The 23,915-nt window shown below is 36.3% G+C and overlaps 1 protein-coding gene across 1 annotated transcript in view; it reads right to left on the reverse strand.

Annotated features, from left to right (window-relative positions):
• The window catches only part of DIAPH2 (diaphanous related formin 2), a 239,813-nt gene that overhangs the window by 170,697 nt on the left and 45,201 nt on the right, over window positions 1-23,915 (reverse strand). Inside the window, exons 14-18 of the mRNA XM_086756069.1 lie at window positions 23,752-23,870; window positions 22,030-22,094; window positions 20,363-20,467; window positions 17,255-17,857; window positions 10,863-10,977 (exon numbers count right to left, since the gene is read on the reverse strand). Coding sequence (XP_086612195.1) covers window positions 10,863-10,977; window positions 17,255-17,857; window positions 20,363-20,467; window positions 22,030-22,094; window positions 23,752-23,870 — 1,007 coding nt within the window. The remainder of the gene's footprint in view (window positions 1-10,862; window positions 10,978-17,254; window positions 17,858-20,362; window positions 20,468-22,029; window positions 22,095-23,751; window positions 23,871-23,915) is intronic.

The following is a 23,915-nucleotide window of genomic DNA, read 5'->3' on the forward strand; positions in this document are numbered from 1 at the left end:
ATACCTAAAATTACTCAAGCAGTAAAACTATGATACTTTATTTAAGCAGAAAGACTATAATAGTAAAACTGTCATACTTCAGAAAAAAAGAAAATGGCCTTTCTTAAATTCTACTGCAGAAGCTGAGCAGCAGAGTTTTTTTAATTAATATTCTTCAGAAACACTTCCACTTCCATAGATTTCTCAACCAAACGACAGTCTTACAGTAAGCATATATACATGTGACTTCCTCCACGATCTCAGTTGCACACTTAGCCCTACAAAAGGCGTGTATCTGTACAAGTAATACAGTCATGAAGTAACTAGCAGGGTTTCTTATTTCATATCCTCGCTCTTCAAGTATCCCACGGGGAAGACTATCTAGGACTAAACATCCTAGAGACATTTCAAAAGGGTTAAGTAGTTCTAATCAAACTAAAACTGAAGGAATCACCTGTATATTAAAGCATTTGACTTGGATTCTTCTGATCTACTTCTAGCAAATAAGTAGTATAATTGCTTGCAGGTCCTACCAACAGTACATCTATTTTAATTACTATCATTTTTCAAAGCAAAATATATATAATTTGAGACTCATTGTTACAAATTACTTTCCATATAGAAAAGGAATAATTTAACTTCTTGAAAATAAAATATGAAAAACTAAAATTTACAAACATTGCCTCCCAACTGTAAGCTTTGTTTGATTTGGCCCCTTCAGAATGCTATTCTCATTTCAGTCCTTTTGCTCCACAATGGATGAAATGAGTATTGCTGCTCTTGAAATAAAAGACACACACTCCCCACACAACAGGAGCAGGTGCTATGGTACAGCTACCACTTGCACAGTGGCTTCCTCACACAAAAAAAAGAAAATGTACACGGGAGCACGCACTCGAGTCATTGTTGGGAGGCCTCAACCATGATTCTCCTGAACAACAGCCCAGCTGCAGCGAAACCACACTCATCATTCCCAAGGTCAGTTTGGAAACCGTGCTTCTCTGTGAACTATTGAAAGTTTATTTATAAAAGTATAACTATCACAGAGTCAACCTCTGCAGCTAAGTCGTATTATCTGATGTAAAACGGAATACAAAGAACACATGCACCTTTCCCACCGCCTCTTTTTTTCTCTTGGTACTTTAAACACAGCAAGACTGGGCATTGTTATCTGGCACGAATTGCCCCTGATGCTTCTGGGCACAAATACTGTTATTTCTTTTGTAACTACACGTGAATATTTTTTTTTCCTTAAGCAAGAAATATTTTGTTATGCATTTACTGTGATTGTTGTTTAAATAATTCTAAGATCATTTAAGAATTGAAAAATGCATATAAAAATAAATAAAAAAATAAATACAGAGACACACCTATCTAAATCTATGCTAAGTAGTAATAATTTCAGGCATCAGTTTACTTAAACAAAGTAAAGCTCTTTTGACCCCTGAGTTTGGCAGTTTACTTATTGGATAAAACCAGTTGAGAAGGAAAGGAAAAGATGAAAAATGGCAAATTAGTAACTCACTCTTTCTTCTTTATGGCACTTGAACTTATTCTGTTGTTGAAAAAGAACAACAATTTCAAATATATTGAAAGATGAAAACAAAACAGCCTACTTCACCTCAGCGTGAAACAGAGATGTGGAGACTGATGAGCTAAGCATGCAATCTAACTACATGAGATGCTTGTAAGACACAGACATTTGGTGACCCTGCACTGCAAAGCAGTTATCTTCCTTCGCTTTGGATTCATATGCTGCTGGAAAGGAGAAGGCAAGGAGGGAAAGGAAACAAACACGCACACACACGCTAAATTAATCAGAAGACCAAGGGAGCCACCTGCAGTTTGCAATCCAGAAGCAAATACATTATGAGTTGGTGGTTTCTTTCTTTTTATTTTGCCAGAGCAAAGCATACAGTTGAGCCAGTACAACATAGCGGTGCCTGGTACTGGAGATTGCTGTATTCAGCTGAAACCTGCTGCCTCACACCTACAAATACAGTTGTGATACAAGAGCTCCGGAGAAAACCAAGTCCATTTAAAGCTTGTAGAAGTTTAAGTTGTCTAGTGAATTTGATCTAAGCTCCTTAGCATATCAAATTCACATCTATTTTTTAGGAGTACTAATCTATTTTCCATTTATTTAAAATAAAGTATCGAATGTAAACACATGTAAACAGTTTTCCTTCTTTGGCTGCTACTTATCTCTTTACTAAGAAATAGTTGAAAAGTAATACAAACAAAACTTTTCTCCCCCTACTAAAAATGTTCCACTACTTCAAGCAAAAAGGAAGGGCTGATGAAGAATCATGTGTATTTCCTACTGCCATTTGCCAGTCAAGAACAACATTGAATATGAGCTTGGTAATATTCACAGATGAACACTGCACAGAGGTAGAATCAATCTTGAACTACCACGTCACTTCGATGGCAGAATAAGTACTTTAAAACTGTATTTAATGCATGCAAACTTAATTATTTCCATGAGAATTTTCAAAGCTAAAACATTCATTCTGATCCAAGAACACTTCCTGCTTCAGCAGACTGACCGGCCATAGAGGGTGTCAAAAATAATAAAATTCAGGTCAGAAAGACATACCTGTTAACTAGGCAGCAGGGAGAAGGAACAAAAAGTCAACTGAATCAGCAATATCTATTGACTTGTATTGAAACTAGCCTGTCTTACTTACGTGCTCCCTCTCCTCAATATCTGGCAGAGGTGTGTAAATACAGAAAGAGTGTAAGCTACCCTACAAATTTCAAGAAAAACCCTGCAAAAAAAAAAAACACACTGTCTTTTAAGAATGGGTGGTTTCAAAGAGAAAAAAAAAATTACACACTATTTGCTTCAGGAGATCAAAAATCTGCCTGCTTTATATCACGTGCAGAACACAAAAGATAGCTTTAAAATGCAGCTCCTGACGAGGTGGTTTAGCAGTCATTCCTACATTCCCTTCTTGCATAAAGGTACCTCACACAATCGACAATTCAAGGTGCAATAAGGTCTGAAAGACACAAACTGCTGTGAACATTTAACGGCTCAATGAGTAGTAGCAGCAGAAGGGCTGTAAAGAAAACTCACTAAAGACTGCACGTGGATATTCCACACGTGAACATGACATGAACATCTTCTGCATGATGCTAGCGAGTAAAACTATACTATTTACTTGCACATGGATATTACAGAAATAACATGCTAATAGTATCAACGTGTTCAAATCAGAAGGGTTGTTTTAATTAAAGCCTGATAAGAACATATTGAAAACACTGCATCTTCCTGGTTTAAATGACTGAATTTGTTCAACACATATGAAGAAATTCAATAGACAGTTATGTATTTCATATTGCTATCCTACAGAACTTTTATAGAAAGAAGAATAATTTCAAATACTGAAGTAGGTAAGTTGTTCAAATTTTCTGGCATGTTTTCTTCACAATGAAAAACATCAGTTTGAAGTATAATAAGGTGTTCTTGTGGATGCAGTAAGCAAGGGAAAATAAAAGCTAGACTGGCTGGGAATAGCCGCCCACCTACGTTCCGGCCTTTAATTCACTACTCTAAGAAAGCTGACATTTAGACCTGAAATGACATGTCTCCACAGCAAGTAGGATGAAATCAAAAGACTACTGCAGCTCAAGTCTTAATAATTCACCCTAATTAGAATGTAGTTATCCACATACTTTAAGGCAGGGAAGAATAACATATAGAAATTTTACCAGAAGTGAATGAAGTCTTGATAAGCTACCCTAAATCAATAAATGCAAACAGAAGACACTAGGCAATTATCTATTAGCAGGGGAAAAAAAAAAAAAAAAAAAAAAAAAAAAGATCAGTATCTTTCAAATAGCATTTTACCAGCAAGCTAGAACAACCCCAAGCAGCCTTAAAAGAGGGAAAATCTCCACTGTAAGATCACACAACCTGTGGTGAAGAACTCGAGATGCTGGTGCCTTATCACACCACCATTTGAGGTTCACTCTTCAGAGGGACATAGGATGGGCGAGCATAACACCAGAAAAAAGAAGGGGTGGATGCTAAGTCTACATTTGAGAGTTAGTATCAATGTAAATGGAATAATAGTAAGTGTTCGCAGTATTTTGATTAGACTTAACACTTTAACAAAGTACAAGTAAGTGCTGAAGTTTCTATATAAGGTTTATAAACTTTTTGTTCACGTACGCAGTGAACACAACACCTGCACACATCCATCACACCACCTATGTACAGTAACAGCCAGTATGCCACCTTCCTCTATTTTTAGAGCCACTTCCCTTGCTATTTCCAATAAATTTGAAATGAACATTTTTTATAATGCTTACAATAAATCCATTTGGATAAGCTTTGTTATCTGCTCACAGTTCTGCACAAGTACAATTTCCTGAACAGTTTAGTCGAACCTTTACAGCCTGAAAAATAAACTATTTAACACCTTCAAATAGGCATTATTAATAATGCTGACAGAAGAGGATGTTGATATCGTCCCTGCAGTTAGTCTTACATACACAACACTTTTCTTAACCTCATCATGCCGTATGTTGTGTCTTTCTCAGAAGTACTGCTGTCTCCCTGGGCTACTCTTCAGCTTTTTTGGTACGTTCCTTATGCTCTTTCTTAATTTTTTCCAACAACCTTTCTCATAATACTTTCAATTGTCCATTTCAACCCTCTTCCTCCTCAACTAACAAAACAAGATACTACAATCCTGACACTGAGCCAAAACACGAACACGTTAAAATTAAATTTTAGTTAATCCAATCAACATTTTACTAATTTTTCATGATTACTAATATTTTCAAACTGAGCTGCAAATGAGTCCTAAAAGTTGTTCACAGAGGGAGACAGCAAAGTAGGACTGGACAGCCAGCTAAGTTGTCATATTGTAACTACTAAACCAAGATCATATTCAAATAAGCTACTCAATATATTTTATATTAGGTCTATATTACTACATTATACATATAAAAATAAAAGCATGAGTATTTTATTTATGTTTTCTTAAACTACAGTTTAGACCTAAGTCTGTATTTTCTATTGTTTTCTCTCACCGAAACTCCCATAATGTGAAAAATACAACTCAGCTGTTAAATCCTTACTTCAATTTTGAAAACACATCAAAATGATTGTTGAATTGTATTTTAAAAGTCTAATCATAAAGAAGCAACAGAACTCTGATAGAGAAGTTTTCCCTGGAGGTAAGTTGGATGGATAATGAATTCTGTACTGGAACAATCCCAGTAGTTACAGACTATTATGTACTAATTACTACCTTTACAGATCTACTGTACACATAATTAATTTCTTCAGAGCACCACTATCATTCTTGACTGGCAAAATACACAACCTAAATTACAAGAGCCAGAAATTAACATGATCCTTTAGGGAGAAGGCATTAACTTGCTTTGCTAGTGTTTTGCAATTAGACTATCAATCAAACAGTGAAAAGTGATTTTGATAGCAGCAGGCCAGATAACTTTGTAATAATATCACATTATTACAAAGTTATCTGAGGCCCCGAGCATATCATGCATCACAACTTATCTACACAGTCGTAACATTGTAATCCTTTACTTTTACCTGCTAGCAGACACTTCATCATACAATTATATATGTATTTAATATTCAAAAAATTAAACACCAACATCGCGAGTTTTCAAGATAATATTCCACAAAGCACTGCAAACATCATACTGCTGCTGCTGGTGTTCCTTTCCCTTACACTGGTAGCCGAAAATACAATTTGATGTCAGTAAAGAAACAAAAGCAAAATTTAGAAAAAGAGTGTTCTAGCTGCACAACATCATACAGCCTGCTGAAATAATATGAAAGATTTGCTATCAGGTAGGTTCTTGCCAAGAACACTATGAATATTAACACTTGATTTTAGTTGTGGGTTTGTTGGGGTTTTCTTTTGTTTGTTTTTTTTTTTAAAAAAAAAACATTCTACAGAAATACAAACAGACACACACCCAACCCTACCAAAAAGCAGTAGCCCAAGCTTCCAGAAACGTATAACCAGACTGGTTTTATGTACTGACCACAAATTCTTGTTCAATTGCATTACAATATTTCCCTCACTAGAAAATTACTATTACACATTTAATAAAAAATGTGTAACTTTTTTAGTTCTAGAATTTTGATAGTGAGACCATCTAAAGACAACAAAAAGGCGGCAGCATTCTTAGTTGACAATGCACTTCATTGTTTCCACTGTGTATTAACAGAAATTAATGACTTAAGATCGCATAATATACCCCCAAGGACAAGATGCGTTTATCGGATCACTGGGATCATCTCTCTTCAGTTGTTAAGAAGTACTGCAGGGTTCACACTATGTAACCCAGCAAAGGAGGACTGTTCATTAAGTTTATTTCACATTTTCTTTATACTCCGTAAACTGGAAAGGATTTTTTTCTCAATTAGGAATACATTTCGGTGATGACTCAAAACTTAAAACTGATCACATAAGCTTTAAAAAGGAAAGAAACATTATGTAAAGGTTATCCTCCTTGTTAAAAAAAAAAAGCTTGTCTGAAGAAATTGCTGCATGTAGGTGAGATTTAACTGTTTTAAAAATAGGAAGATATGGTAGAGCTAGCAATACCTCAATATAATTCCTTCTTCTTGCTATTTAAATATCAAAACACAAAGCAATCTATGATGAGATTATTTTGCAAACCAAATATTAAGGAGTCTGAAATTTTCAAGTCATGACTCACAAACTGTAAAAGGATGATGCATGTTTTCAGCAGCAAAATCACTGCTTTCACTGTTAAGCAAGGCATGATTCACAAAATAAAATTCTGTATTGTATTAGATTCTCTCTTAGAATTAACCAGATCAAAAGAAAACAAGGAACTGATTGGAAACAAATACTACCTTTACTCGTTTCCTCTGCGCAGCTACATAAGGAACCACACACCTATGTGCTTTGCTACCACCCACAATGCAGTAACTGTCCCACATCTTAATAACGCCCAACTCATTAACGACCACCACAATTGCCCATTCATTTTCAAGTGTGCCTGATCTGGAATATCATTTTCTTACCATGTAAATTAGATAATCAGATTTCAGTTAACTTAGTTCAAACCTCAAGATCCTGTAAAGACTGAAAGGGAATATTTTTTAATGTTTCTATTGTTCCCTGTACAACACATGTTGTCACAACTGTGCTCAGTAACTGATTTTGCAGACCAAATACTGCAAGTTTGATGCTTAGTAGTGATTTGAACCTAACTAGACACATTCTAGATATTCACGAGGCATTAAACATCTAATGTTACAGTAGCAAGTAAAGGTTTAACTTTATGCACACTTTTAAAAGAAAATTTGGATCTAAGTATGTTTGAAGTAAAATTAGTTTACTAGTCAGGGAACATTAATTTTCATTCCTGGTGCTCTGTGATTAAATATTCTCATGTTTTACAAGCAGCACACTGATGAATGCAATAATTCATTAACTAACGAAAATTGTACTGCACAAATGCCTTATGAGTCCCCCCCACATCCCTTACTTCTGGTCTCCAAAAGTACTGCTTCCCCGCAGCTTTGGCTGCCTTCCTTCAAAACAGGTAGTAGGACAGCAAGGCAGCACATTGTTTAGTGACAATCAACATGAAGTTATTCTTGGAGTATCTTAAAACAAAACTATGTTAAATGAGGAAAAACCTCAAAGTTTCATTCTCATTGTGCCGCAGAATCATGAATAGAATTCAGAGGTTTAATCAAATATAAGTGCTGCAACCTATATGGAATTACACATTTTTAATAAGCGCGTATACTATCACTTGTTTTATTTTAGTTACTATTCCCACTGGCATTCCAAAATGCCATGAAATACAAGACAGTAAACACTAAGTCATCACAATCGCTTTTGGCAATTGTTAGTTTTCTTCCACTCATCCATTTGTGTGTTTTACATGATGACTGTTCTCTTGAGAGAATATAAAAAGCATTTCTATTTGTCTTTCTATCATTCTCCTGTAATATATTAAGCAATCACACCAAGAAATGGGACAAAAGTAGAAAAGAAATTTGATCCTAGATTATGCTTCAAATAAGTTTTTTGGGGATTAACGAGCTGCCTGTGGCTGTTAAGGCAAAAGGCGAGGAAAAACAGTGAATACAATACAATATTTCCCTTTCCAGACAGCAGTTGCAGAAAAAAGTTGCTTGTGGAATGCAATTATTTGAGCCTGTGCTGCAACTAAACGCTCTGAGTCTTGACTTCTAGCAGGCTTTCAAGTTTTAAGACAAAATTGAACTCAAAGACAGACAACACTGACCTTTTCTACTAGTCAGTCAAATAAGACTTTAATATCCTAGGTTATATAAGGTCGCATTTTTCAGTCTTTTCATCCTGTGTTATCGCATGGTATTTTCTATAGCCATTAACTGAGAAGAACGTAGGGAAGAACAGGAAAAACACGTGCACGGCCAGTACCACAGTAAACTATGTAGAACGGCGCAACTATGTCCACAAGAATTTCCTCTCATATGAGACCAACAGCTACGACAAAATTTCAAGAGAGTTTTTTTCAGTATTTTTAATGAAGCAGCTTTTCAGGAATTCAGAAATATTTCTTCAGATTTCTGATGAAAGAACTAAGCTCAAGGCAGACGCTTATCGTTTTCACTAGGAAGGGTCTCACTCCATTATCAGCATTATCTCCTGCTAAAGGTTCTTTTCCTTAGATGTTTTCCTCTCTTGCTGTCACACTAAAACCAGTGACAAACTCCACATCATTTTAACCTCACTGCAATGCTATGAACCAAGAATCTATCACACTTCAATACAGGAAAAAAGTGTTAAACTACTGCAGATGAGGCTTTTGTGTTACTGCATGTAATATCTGAATATTAGAGTAGAAAGTGGGAAGCACTCTAAAAGAATACTAGTGACTACTGAAAAGAGCAAGAGCTCTGAGTGAAAGAACTGTCTATTTATCTTATGAAAAACACAGCTATGGCTAACTTTTCAAAGGGGTTCCAAAAGAGCACAGAGAGACATATTCAGAAATAACTCAAGGAATCTACTCAAGAAATAGTTCAGAAAAGTTCCAGGAAATTAAAGGTCCTCTGAGAAACCTTCCTTTAACCTGAGTTAACTTTTCAACACTGTAGTAGTATAAACCACAGCTTTTATTCTTGAAATTCAGACAACAGCTAGGATACCACAAACCTCTATGTGCGAACAGCTTCATTTTGAAATAATAAAATCCTCAAGTAATTGATAGAAGTGACAACATTCTAGTGGTTCGAATTAAAACAGAAGACTCCCAATATACAAAGCATCACATGAATTGTTAATTCTCAAGGCCAAAAACTTTTTTAAAAAGCACAAAAACGCTTACAGTCAGTATACACATTCACTTGAAAATCTTAAGTGTGTGTTCGCTTACTGAGATTTTGTCTATAAACACTTGACACATCTAACTCCATCCACCTCTGAGAACTGCACATCCCTAAAATACATTGCACTCTAACTGGCTGATAAATGGACAAAACATTTGTAGCTAGATCAGGAATTCATTCTACCACTTCTTGGAATCTAATTTGTCGGGCTTCCTCATTAGCTCCTAAGTAAGCAATTATTGAACCATACTTCAACAGAACTTGCTTCTTTTCAGTGCCTGAAACAAATTACCAGTAAACGGCCACATAAGAAATACTGATCAATTGACCGTTAACTATGGATAATGAAGAAAAGACTTGAAGAGGCTGTATGCAGCTTCAGGAGTACTCAAAGACCATCTGAAAGCCACAAAGAGCTGAGGATGCTAAGTATCAAAGTCATAACCAATATTCAGCTGTTAGTAACTGCATTCTCAACTCAAGATATAAACATTAGCATCATATTTCCTATGGAAAGAATGAGTAATTAATGATTTTTTTTCTTCTAAAACCAATCGCAGAAGAGCTACTCACATAACATACTGAGCAGCCTCACTTAACTTGACAGAAAGTTCCAGCACGGTTTTTATTCTCACTGTATTGTTCTCTCTAGCTGTTAAACAGACCCATTTCACACTGTCTTCCAACAAAAATCGGTAGACTATCTGACACTCCCGTGGTATTATGCAAACAGGTTTAAGAGTGTGCACTCACACATTCAACCGTTTGAAAACTATCTTATACCATCCACTACTGACAGGATCAATGCAGTTTACCTGTATATAAGGGAGAGGGGGAGATGCTTCTTAGATTACACAATAAAAATTTAAGTACTCATTAAAGTAATATATTAAAGACTTTCCTACTTTTTTAGATGAGAGCTGTATATAGCATTCAAAAAACAAATGAAAGCTAAGACTAAGGACACAAACACAAGAATTCTGAAAAGAACAATGGTTTCAACCCACATATTCCAGAACCATGACAGTAGGCATATTATAGAGGTGTCATTCCATGATTCAACTGCATATTTTAATTGCTACATTCTAAGTCTTACTTGTATTTGTAGAGAACATTGATATAGCATAGTGACATAAGCAAGTAATTTTTTGTTACACAATAATCCCTCCACGTGTGGAATATCTAAAAAACCTGACAACTTCCAGTTCCTGCAGCTAGGAATATAAACACAAATGAGCATGATTTTAAGATTAGAATTACAATTTAATTGTCATTTAATTGGAAGAAAATTTGCATCTGTATGCAACACATCCTTAACTTTTACGAGGTATTATTACAAAAGGTTCCTCCTCTGGTGCTGTGTAGTGAGGGAGGAACAATTCTTGTAATAGACAGCGATGTTTAATAAAAACATCTTATATCATCTTCCTGCTATAAAACCATGATATGAATTCCATGGTATTGCACAAAGCATATTGCACAGTTTTAAACTTAATAAAAGCATAATCCAAGCAAAAGAAAAATGTACCTTTCATTTGTGTTCCAAAGGTAAGCGCCAATTTTGCAAACAGTTCCGGGTCTTCAAATTTATCTTCTTCAGCTTTTACCCAAAAGCTGTTTTCTGCTATCTCCTGAGGCTCAATCTGAAATAAAAATGGCAACTCCAAAGTTAATAACTAGTGTTTTCAATAGCCAAGTTAAAGTAAATGATCCCAGACTCTTGTGATAATTGGACTGAATTCAGTCTAGGTACGTTCCAGGTATTATGTTTGCTTAAAGATGCTTCCTAAACAAAACACGATTAGATTAATTGCCCTCTAGCTACACAATGATTTTTATTATATTTCTCCCACTCAACAAGTTTTTCAAACAGGCTTGATAACATATTAGCATCTGGGTTAAAACGTGTTCTAGCTTTACTCTTGATTACTTTCTAGACAGTTCCCAAATTCTTCACAACTGACGGGCATCCCTGCTACTTCAGAACTGCAGATGGAAAACAGTTTCTGACACTGCCAGTGTATGGAATATCCTACCTGCAAATGAAATGTCAATGTAAACCTCTCAGTGACTCAGTATTAAGTCTGTAGGAAGCATTATCCTTTTAAATATCCGAAATAATTTATACTTAGTATCACTTTTTTTCCAAATAATTTCCATTTCTCAAACGTAAATACAGCTTTCATTACAGCACCTTATTTGATACTGGCTGTATTAAAAGAAAAAAGCACACTGCAATACAGAAGCTGAAAGCCAATGTCATTTCCCAGGTATGATTCAGAACAGCTATTCTGTTTTCAAGTTATGTTCCTCTTCTAGTTTTTGAAGTCTTATCAATTCTTGTTTACAAGTTTGTTTAAATGCCAATTAATTTTCAAGGGCTATTTAACTTCAAGATCATATGCAGGAAATTTATCAATACTACGCTGGTAAGTCTTACTAGGATTTCACCACACCGCACTGGTCCTCCACCTCTCCCCATACGGTCAACCTGTTAGCTTGGAGCTGCTCCACCAGCAGCTGCAGATAAGACATTTTTAAACACTACCTCAATCCAACAGTAATGGTGAAGACTGTGGCAACAACAGGCACTAAATTAAACAGTAAGAATTTTATTCCCAAAACACTGGCTCCTTAAAAGTGATGATCAAATAGGCATTCCTCTTTTCCAGTACGCGGGAAATGCTTGGCACTGTTCCCAGAGCACTTAAGCAAAGCATCCATCTGTAGTTACTTTCCCCTGTCCTACACAGTGTTCAGATGTACACTTTATAAATTATTTCTAGAAACACATGGACATAAATGATTACAAAGAAACTGGCTGCAATGACAAATATGTGCTATAAACTAAAAAGCTTATTTTTCTACACATTAACAGGACAGTGGTCTGAGTATGTCTCAGAGTGCCAGTGACTCTAGAATCTGAGACTACTTAACAGGGACAACTGACTGTAGACAGCAGTAATTACATGTATGGCAGAACTTCTTCCCTACTTAAGCAAGATGCCTAAATAAATGAAAAAAAGATGAATGAATTGTAGGACAGAAACTATCCCAACCAGATAAAGCAGTGGTGAGATAAAACTGAGCAGCAACTTCACGAGAGAACGATACTGTCAATGGCATACAAATTTTCTCCTCTTCCCTCTTAAGAAAATTGGCAAAATAAAAATGTGTGATTAAACCTATATTCTGTAAAGAAAAAAAGCCCAGATGGAAATATGCTAACAGACACAAGGGGTTAAAAAAAATCTGTAAGTCAGAGATCAAATGGCCACAAAACATTTTCTTAAAAGCTGAAGCAGAAATGCATTTCTCAAACATTAGAGCTCTATTTCGAAAGGAAGAAAAATAGTTTTAAAAAAATCGAGAAAATTGTATAACAGAAGCTTTGAAGAAAGTAATCTTCTAAATGAAAAGACAAGGAAATTCATTGGTAAAATATCTTCAACTGACAATAAATATTTCATAGAAGGGGAAGATTTTTTTTTAATATAAGGGTTTTTTAATGGTTACAAAATTTATAATTCAAATCATCAATAAAAGAGTACATGAACTAAAAGACTTCTACATGGCTAGATGATTTTCAAAGGAAAAAACAACCCCAAATCTCTTGATTCCAACACTGAGTAATGTCATACTCCTTCAAGTAACACATGAGCCTCCTTTCCAGTATGACAACTCATACATTCTTGTTTTTTGTAACAATACAACTAGGCTACTTAAAACAGTCCATTTTTTCTTCTAAAAAAATAGAATGTGAATAGGTGTGGCTCACAAGAGGTGAAAGGTATTTTGTACAGCTGTTTAAAAAAAAAATAAGGATGAGGCAACTCCTTTTCAACGAGAAGCATTGAAGTTAATATTTCTTCTCAAAAAAAACGTTCACTTTTCTGGAAATGCACTGAGAATTACATGTAAATAAACAAAGAAAACCCATCACCAATTTCATTTTGCCGCACTCTCTACAGTCACTCAAAACATCACCCTCACCTACAATTCTCTGTAACGAGCCGGAGGTTTCCAGCACTGTCATGCTGCACTCTGGCACTAAGAACGCACACCAGTGGGTGTTAACCAAAACCAACGATTTAAGGTCTTTTTCCTCCTAGATACTTTTCATTCCTCTTCCCACAATAAATAAAAGTTATCAATTATCCTTATATGTAGATTATTTTATAAAAGAATTACCAAAAGAACAGATAAATAGTTTCAAATTTACTTTAACAATTATTAAAATTAATACATTAAAACATGATTGCTGATTTGAATATTATTCTACCTAAATATTTTGAAATTCTATTTTTCAACTACCACTGCCAGATATACTGGCAGATTTTTTCGGGACATCTCCGAATATTTTGAAATTCAGTGGCAAAATACTAAAGACAAGTTATAAGCATTAATTATTCTGGTAAAAGAAACTCTGAATTGACATGCCAAGCACTTCCACTTAGGTTTTATCTCAATCTTCTAGATTTTGCCTTCCAAAGAGAGTGGGATTAACCATTCATGATACTGTCCTCGTTTGGTACTCCAAAGAAAGAGACATTTCACTAGTCAACACTTCAGAGTTCAGAGGAGCACAAAACTTAAGCTTTCTAAGTAAAAAGTAAGACAATTAAGATCATCTATTCAAAAATATCAGAGGACAGTCTAGTTCCTCTTACAACATGTCTGTCATTACTAGTTCTTGAAAGATTTGGCTGGAAGAGGTGATGATACACATTCAGAAATGATGCAGAGCGACTACTCTGAATCACCTGTAAAACCCTGTGGGAAATACTAGAATCATTTCCAAACCCAATCCAGAGCAGTTGACCTAAGACCATCCAATGTTACATACGCTCTTAAGACTGAAATTCCACTGTGTCTGACAGGATAGATAGCTACGTAAGAACTGAATGGACATACGATCCTGTCTCCTAGCAATACAGCCAAAACATGCTACACAAAATGCCGTTCCCGCTGTTCAGTGATGTGATTTGTTTCAGTGGCTTCATACTGAACAGATAAAGCATCTTCAGCAGGGAGCAACATCTGACATCTCATGTCATCCAACTCCATCGAGGACAACATCACACTCATCTTTCTATAAAGATGTATATTTGCATCCATATGAATTTCCCAACAGTTTTACCAGCTGTGAAACATCCTGAAAAGACCTGCACTATTTCAGAGTGAGATTTAAATACATGTTGAACAGTTGTTCCATATTAATTTGTAACTTCAGGTCAGCAATGACCATCTGTAGCCACTAACAGCTTACTTTCAGCAACAATTTGATTTAACTAAGTTCTTGGTACCAACACACTACTGAAATACAACATGGTTTTCAAGGAGAGTGTCAGACACTAGCTGGGAGTCCAAACATTTTGTACTTTGACCAAAAAGTAGCAGATATCCAGTCAGACTACACTGAAGTCCAAGCTAGTGGACTCAAACCAGATAGCATGCACTATAGAAAGGTCCTCCTTTGATTTGCCATGATGATTTGGTGATCTATGTATTTTTTTTCCTACAGTAATAAACATCAATACATCTATCACGTTTTATACCTCTAAAAAACTGCCAACACATGTACGCACACATATCTGGACACTTGCATAACCTCTCTTGTCACAGAGTGACCAATTGTACTGAGAGGCAAGGAGTAGCTGGGAACTGCTCTTAAAGGTTAGTCTGCAAACCAGAGATTGTGCCTGCAGTCTACTGCTCATGGAAATGTTTATACTTAAGATGTTTTCAGAAATTAAATTTTATTAAATATAACCATGTTATGACTGTGCAGAAGCTCACATTCACTGGAGTTAACAGTGCCCGACCACTTCACTGGAGCAGTTCCCATAGCTCCTCCCAGTGGCCATCAGCTGGCCCCAGCACACCACTAATTTAAAACAATGCTCACCTCTGAGATTAATAACCTACAAGTACCATCACAGCACAGACACCAGCATTCTCTGAACTTCCAACTACACTAGACATCACAAACTCAGAAGGTTTTTACGTGAAACAGCATGCTGTTATCTCTGAAGACTGCTTTAGAACCATTCCTAATGGCTTGGATATACGTATGCAACAACGCAAAGTCGCAATTCATGTTCACTGCACCTAACAGAGTGAGGCCTCATCTTTTCATTTGGGTCATCACAGGTTTTCCCTCTGCTTTGATACAAACCAACAACACAAGCAGCTCTCCGCAGAACTGTGAAATTCAGTGAGCATTCACTCACCAATCATACTCACACATACCTCAGCGGAGTCACAGATGTCCTCTCAGACCCGTCCTCACGACAGGGCCAAAAGAGAAAGAAAATACAGCAGTTACCTACTGCCATCTCCTGCTGTCATTACACAAACCCACTGAGCTTAGCACATATTCTACAAAAGCCTCATGGAAACAAATCTCTCGCACAGCAACGTGCAATCCACAGACCTTTTTAAAATAATTTTGTATTGGAAGTAAGTTAGCTTCCTAGGATACTCATTTGTCAAATACCAAACACAAAGTTCTGTCAAGAAGAATCTCATTTCAAAATTCATTACAGTATAACAGTATCAACTACACTCCTGAAGTAAAGTAGGGAGGAGGAATATCAGCTTCACAACTCTAGTAGAGCCATGACTCAAACTCAAGTTTAGTATTAAAACCCATACTGCTAAATCAAACGCAGTCACCATTTTACATAAAACTCGACAGCTAAAAATTCCCTCTAGGAAAAATTTCTTCAATGCTTACAATAAAAACTGATGTTTAGTAAGATCATTGCCTTTAGGATCTTCCGATAAGTTTTACAACTGTCTTAACAGTGTAAACATCTGCCTTTCTCAGAGGAAGAAAAATGTGTGGTTTTTAGTCCAACTAGCACTGACAGGCAGGTAAGGCAATAAAAGTCAAATTTCCTTTCAAACTTCCAGAATGCATCACAAGAACAAAAGAAATATCCACACAAAATACTTCATTTCTTAATTAGAAGTTTTGATTTATCGTAAATTACCGTATTTATTCAGAGAACTGATCTTAAAATAATTCTTAACCTCACATCAAGACATCTGCCCTTAAATGGAAAATGAGAGTAGTTTAAGTCTGCATACTTACTATCATGGCAAGCATAGAGTCATTTCTTTTAATTAGGAAAAATTATTTCACCAATGCCTTCTCACTCTTCTCTTTCTAAACTAGCCAAGATTTTAAGTTTCACGTAAGGCTTTTAAAATGAAATGAGATAACCCAATGAATTGCCACCATAGCTGTTTCACTCGTACTTCAATTTCAAAAGAAATTCATAGAAGCAATCACGCACTGTTCTGTTGAGAAGATATTAAAGCCAGAATTACAGTCTCTGAAAGTCTGATCCACTTTCAACCTGTCCTCAAAAAAGCAAGGATAAAAAATAATCATAATCCACAAAGTTTATGGCTCCCACAGCTTGCTTAACTCAGAGAAGACAAAACTAAAATGAGAGTTCTGCTCTGTATTGTCTTCTAGACTTCTATGTACCCATTCACACCTAGTTTTACTGCATTTTATACCTAAATACTCATGTAAAAACTCTTAATACACCTCTTTTCTATACATCTTTTCTCATTACTCAAACATAACTACTCCAATTACGCAAACAGCTGCAGTTATCCCTTGACTCCAGATCCTTTCTTTTGTCAACTGCCAGATTCTCAAAGTTCCTAAACGGCAGTCTTGCCAACAGCTTTCCATCCAACTGTCCTACTTCAAGATTCATTTCTCCTGTCCTAAAACTCAGCAATTCTTTAACTAATTCAACTTTCTGCTGAAGAAAAAGTAGTAATATGATTTATAAAGGAAACATTATAATCGTTTTGTAACTTAGATCTGCTTCAAAAGTGACTTCTTCCTCAAAAGTCACTTTTTATGAATGGAAATAAAAATAAACATTGTAATACCTTTGACCAGTTGATTCTCTTCATTGATACTTCCAGATTATACTTTTTCTTCTCCTTCATCCCATGTGGTAGCGCTGGTATCACCAGAAAAGGAGCAAAAGGAATACCTCCAAGAGGTGGTGGCATTGGAGGCCCACCAAAAAGTGGTGGTGGAGGAGGTGGTGCCACTCCACCAGGCAGAGGAGGCGGTGGAGGTGGTACTGCTCCACCAGGCAGAGGAGGCGGTGGAGGTGGTACTGCTCCACCAGGCAGAGGAGGTGGAGGAGGAGGTGGTGCTGCTCCACCAGGCAGCGGAGGCGGCGGCGGAATTGCTCCACCAGGCAGAGGAGGCGGTGGAGGAGGAGGAGGTGGTGCTGCTCCACCAGGCAGTGGAGGCGGCGGCGGTATTGCTCCACCAGGTAGCGGAGGTGGTGGCGGAGGAGGAGGAGGTATTGTTCCCCCAGGTAGCGGAGGTGGTGGTGGAGGAGGTATTACTCCCCCAGGTAACGGAGGTGGTGGAGGAGGCATTGCCACACCAGGTAGCGGAGGCGGTGGAGGTGGTGCCGCATTCTCACTTGGAAGTAATGGTCCTCCTTCTGTTAGCTGACCTGTCAGGCTTGGACCCTGAAATATAAAAGAGGAACTTTTTTCATCAGGGAGAGGAGGAGGTTTAACATGAAATTGAACCAACTAGGATGCCTTGTAGTCAAATGTACCTGAAGAAAGTAAGAAATGCGACCATTCTCCTATTTCAATGAGAGGCAATAACAATAGATTATACCGTGTACCATAAAACTGCCAAGTAAACTGAATAACTTAGCATTTTTATAAAAACAAATTGTTTCCATTTTAAAGAAAATTTAATAGTAGCAGTAACATTTAAGTGAACAGAACAGCATTTTATTTCTTACCAATGCACAAAACATTTATCCCACTTAGGACATCCTGGCAAGCTGGGACATCAGAGATGATAATAACCACGCTGAATTCTAACAACACTAATCTGCTGCTGGCAAATTTTCCACAGAAATCACTGAAGCAGCTATTGCAGTGCAAGAGGTTATAGGACCACGGTTGTTCATAATTATTCTGATATCTTGTTTGCAGGGGGGTTAAAAAAAAAAAAAAGCAATCATGCTTTCCTTTAAATCCATCTGCAGTTGTTTCTACGGTGAAAGGAAGAAAGAGCAATTGCAATAGCCATTCTAATGAACTGTAAAAGGAACAATGAAGATAAACAGCAGCATTTGAAACCGTCAGAGGTTTCTGTAGTGATAACGTAATCCTAGTCTAGTAGGAATTCCTCACAGATTTTTGTCCTTCAAGACTACCTGTTAAAAAGCTACATCAAGAGCCGTGCACAAACCACCATACCAGCTCATATTCTACTTCCTCTCCTAATCTTTTATTACAAAATTATTACATAACATAAGCTGTTCGTTTATCTGATCTGTATACTATTTCCCCTATGCAGTTATTTACTGTTTCAAGTTCAAAGGAAGCAAGAGTTTGTCAAAAAAAAAAAAAAAAATCAAGCTGAGAAAAATCTGAGTGTATCTAAAAATTAGTGCCATAATATATTGTATGGGTAGCATAACACTGGAGAAAAAAAAAGGCATAGATACTCAAAAGTTAATGTGTATCCCTTACTTGTACCATCATTGTGAATGAGCTGTCCTGTCTGAGTAATCTGAAGTGTGTTAGAATCAATTAACAGGATAAATAATTAACTAGATTGAAACTAAATTTTTGGCTTTGCTCAAGGCATGTTTTTCTTTGGCCCATAAACTACTACACAGGTTGTAACGCAACAATTGGTGGAGAACTCATTAAAACAGACTGTTAAATTTCAGCGTAACACTGTCTTGTAGATACTTGTAATAAACATTGCAATGCCATACGAACAGAAGTGTCTGTGTGTGAAAATAGAATAAGGAATCATAAGACTCAAAAGATTATAACAATGACTGGCCAAAGCCACATTGCCAATGAAGAGCAATCCAACTGTCAAACGCAATGTAACCTGCTTACGCTAATACGAGAAGGCCAGTGCTCCAATAAGGCCACAGCACAGACAACTTGCCAGCAGAACACCGGCACGCTGAAAGCAGGATGATGGCAACCAGGTTACAGTACGTCACACACTATTCTTCCTCTTATTAGCCAAATACGAAGTGAGCTTAAAGGCATTAAAATAACCACAATATTGAAAACAGGGCGAGAGGCAGACCTTCCCTAGCATTGAAGGAGTAGGAAATAAGCCAGGCTGAGACAAAAGCATCAAACTATAATATCTGTTGGCTGTATAAATATATATAAAATATATATAAATATATATAAAATATAAAAGACCAGTCTAAAACTCAATTAATTGTCATTATCAAAAGGAACCCAAGAGATGTTGTGTCCATTCAAAATGCAGCATTTCTTGTCCTCTCTGCTTTACAAGTGATCCCGGACAGATCACTTAGAGATACAGTTGCAAGTATCAACAAATGCAAGTAAAATCAGCTTTACTGAGACAAAGTTCCACCTTCCCCTTCCATAAGGACTTGCATTTTTTTGTTATATTTACCTACGAGACTGTATAAAGCTAGTGTACGATTCAGTTTAGAAATGGCTACAGTCTGACACCCAGAGTTCAAAAAAAAATAATAATTTATCTATCAGTTCCATGCCCATACTGAAAGGTATGTATATTGTGTGCACACAGCTACCATCATTTCCACCTTTGCAATTCAAGTATAAAGCCTTGCAAAACAAACAAACACTTTCTGCAAAACACACGGAAGTAGTAATCCTAGAGCATAAACAAATACTTGCAGATTAAAAGGTCAGGCTGGATTCAAACTTTTCACAGCCTGAAGAAATTTTTTCCTCAATGAAGCAAATATCTATCACAGGTGGTGAATATACTACCATTTGAAAATATGTTACCTCCATCAGCTATCCTTAGTAGTTTATGCTGGCTTAAAAACAAATCAATACAACTATAACATACATTTCAAACTGCATAGAGACAATATACTCCAGGGCAATTTCTTTTCAATTCTTTTTAAAACAAACAAACAAAAAGCCAAACAAAACCAAACCTCAACCATGGAACTTACTGTGATTTAGTTTTATTACCTGTGTTCGTAGCTGTTTGATTTCTGTTTCAAGTTCTTTGATTTTCTCTTCTCGTTTCTGAAGCTCTGCTTGTGCCTCTTGCCGAGCTGTGAACTCTTCATCAAACTGTAATGATCAACCAATACAGAAGTTTTTGTCCACTTATGTCCACAGTAGCTGTTTTAATTTCAGGAAATCTTTAAAGAATATCACAACTAGAGCTACAGACGCACTTCTAACTTAAAAAAAAAAAACCACGTATTTTTCCAGTATGCATTCTTCTAGTACCACATACTTTCTTCCATTAAGGCATGACACAGAACCACTCAGATCCAGCTACTTAGTAGAGCTCTAAGTTCAATGGGTTTTCTTCCCACAACAGAACATTGCAGAATTCTCACACTAAACTGAAGTAATACTTCTCATGCAGCAAACTTAAACCTGAAGAGATGTGTGCAGCTTCAGTAGTAGCAAAAAAGTAACAAAGAAGAGGAGTATCCAAATAAGCCAGTGATGCCTTTAGTCTTGATGTCTCCGTATAAAACTGAAGTTCAGTTTACCACACAACTGTGAGCAACTTGCTGTGTATTTTCATCCTACTACTGTTTGCTAGGCTTAACAGATTATTAGCATCTTTAAAAGCTTGTTACTCATTCTTCACAGGACAACGCAATTTATCATTAGGAAAAACATGCGCTGGCTGCCACGAACAAAGTACATTATGATAAATAACTCTGCCAGGGAAGTATCACAACAATTTGCTCTCTATAAAGCTCAAACACCATAACTCCTATTAAAAATGTATCCACATTTAACACTGAAGAGAGATCAGCTAATAACGTCATTCAACCCTTCTTCTGAAATTTGTAACCACCATGTTCAAGAACATGTACTGCTTTTTGGACTGTAAAAGGCTTTCTGGACCAGACCAGCAAAATTCCAAATTGTGAATGCTTTTAATACACAGCAACACAGTATATGAACTTCAGTACTACTGCAGCTAATACAGTACATTCAGCAATTCATGTCCTTAGACAGGATGTGATGAGCTGAGAGTAACAAATTATCTGTTACCAGAACTGGACCGGAAGAATAAAACCGTTAGCAAGACAGGTTCCAAAATGTGCTCTAAAATTCCTAAACACAAATAATAAAGAAATAAATTACTCTCCCTCATAATGTAATAATTTATCATGGGCACTGTAAGGAAATAAAGCAGTGTTTAATGTTAGCATCTCTGTGCCTAAAGAGTCAAAACTTTTTCCAACACTGACACTGCTTTTCAGTAAGTTTCTTCAAGTTCTAAAACAAAGCTAAATGAAGAGTTATGAATATTTTCCACCCAATTTTTTATTTTAAGCATGTATCTGCATTTTAAGTACATAACTATGAATAAGTATTTCAGAACAAAATACCGACAAGTGAAATTTTTCCCATCAGTTATCTACAGCAGAGGAATACAACTGAAGTTATGTACAGCTAATACTACTCATCTGCTTTTGAATTTAGAGTAAGGTGAATCTGAGCTGCGCACACACACAGAAAAACCCCAAACCCACAGAGCTATTAAATGTGAAAGAATATCCTGCCTGCGATATACACTGTTTACCTGTTTCCACCAAGTTTCTATTGTGAAATAAATCTACTGTTTGTACCGTACCTTAAAAAGAGTGATGATTAGGACTTACCTTTCTGGAAAATTCCACTGCTTTCTTTTCACTCTCTTCTACTTTAGCTTTGTCCACACATGCATCTACAATTTAAATAAAATACCACACAGAAGTCACGTAAAACTTATCACCACTCTAAAGAGCCTTGCAACCACAATTACCCTATGACCCCTCGACACAAAGCAACAGACAAAAATAACAATGAATTACTAGGCTGATCTGACCAAACATCTGGCAAATTATTTTGATGAGCAAAATCTGTAAATATAAAAAAAGTGGTGAGGACCAAGGAAGTTGAAGACAGAATCACAGAACAGTTTGGGTTGGAAGGGACCTTAAGGGTCACCTAGTCCAACCCCCCTGCAAGGAGCAGGGACATCTCCAACCACATCAGGCTGCTCAGAGCCTCATCCAACCTGGCCTTGAATGTTTCCAGGGATGGGGCATCCACCACATCTCTGCGCAACCTGCTCAGTGTTCCACCACCCTCATTGTAAAAAATTTTTTCCTTATGTCTGATTTGAATCTAATCTGAATTCTAAAATGAATCATCACAGTTTTTCTGTCTCTGATAGGTCTGAGTTTGCATGCCCTTCTCTTTTATATCAACCTACTACTAAATAAAAAAAAAAAAAGGATCTTCTTATTAGTATGAAGTAATAGTTTCTTTCAAGGTTTAAATCAGAAAACCTTCTTTCCAGAACAGGAATCCAAAATCAAGCATTTCCTTACTTCAGTAGAATTATTTTGTAGGCAAGGAGAATTTGGACAGACTGTGAAACACAGATTTCTTCACTCAACAATGGTACGAAGCACTTCTATTGACTTTTCATGCAGTATAGAACTCTAAGCATTTTGTAAGTGAAGTAAACACAAATAACTATGTATTATAGGTAGGAATTGGCATGAAGAGACAAATAAATTACCCCTAAAGCCAGCAGGTCAGTGGAAACAGAAAGCAAAGTGAGGCAAGGTCTTAATATAAGATCAAGTAATCGCATTCCTAGTCGTAGGTGAATAGAAAATGCAGAAAAGCCTCTTAGATATTCAGGAAATCTCTTTGAAAGTAATTTCCTCCCCACCCGCCCTAAAGTCAACCTGTACAACATCCCTTCTTTGCTCCTTTTGTCACATCCTAAAAAAAAGGTTTTCCCAAATGAATGTGTTCTCCAAGAGCAATTTCTTCCCCTTATGAATTATTTACTCCAGAGATGTTATTGTATTTAAAGAATACAATCTACCCCACCAATCTTAAAAGAAGCATAAAACACCACTTCTAAATGCAGATAATTGCCATTTCAACGATACAGTATTTATTCAATTGCTTCTTTCTCACATGACATGAATATCCACAGTCCCCCTCAATGCTCCAGTTAATTTATCTTAAACTAACCTCACATACTTGGAAAATATTACAGAAAATATTCTTAGAATGAAACATATAACAAGTCATTAACAATTAATGCTAATGTAAATTTTGCTATTTGTAACAGACCTGAAATTTACAGACTTTATGAACAAGTAATTTTTCATTATTAATCCTATCTTATTCAGATATAAGTCAAGACTAATTTGGAGAAGCAACTTCATCAGTGCCACTTTACTAAAGGCTGCAGAGCTTGATCTGCATATTTCCAGAAAACTGAAAAAAATTCACACAGGTAATTTAAGTTTAGACAGAAACATACAAAGAAAAATGTGCACTGCAGTAGAAAGTAAAATTGCTTATAGTATACAAACCAATAAGATGAGTAAAATCCACATCCATTCTTCCTCTGCATTTGAAGTCTGGGTCCACGCCACTGCAGTGCAATACTATCTGTGATACGCATTCTTCTATTATCTTGTAATACTGAGGTCTAACAAAGAAAACATTTTACAAGATAATAAGGACATGAACAATG

This window comes from Chlamydotis macqueenii, chromosome 11 (genome assembly GCF_036417535.1).
Source record: "Chlamydotis macqueenii isolate bChlMac1 chromosome 11, bChlMac1.mat, whole genome shotgun sequence".
Classification (NCBI taxonomy): domain Eukaryota; kingdom Metazoa; phylum Chordata; class Aves; order Otidiformes; family Otididae; genus Chlamydotis; species Chlamydotis macqueenii.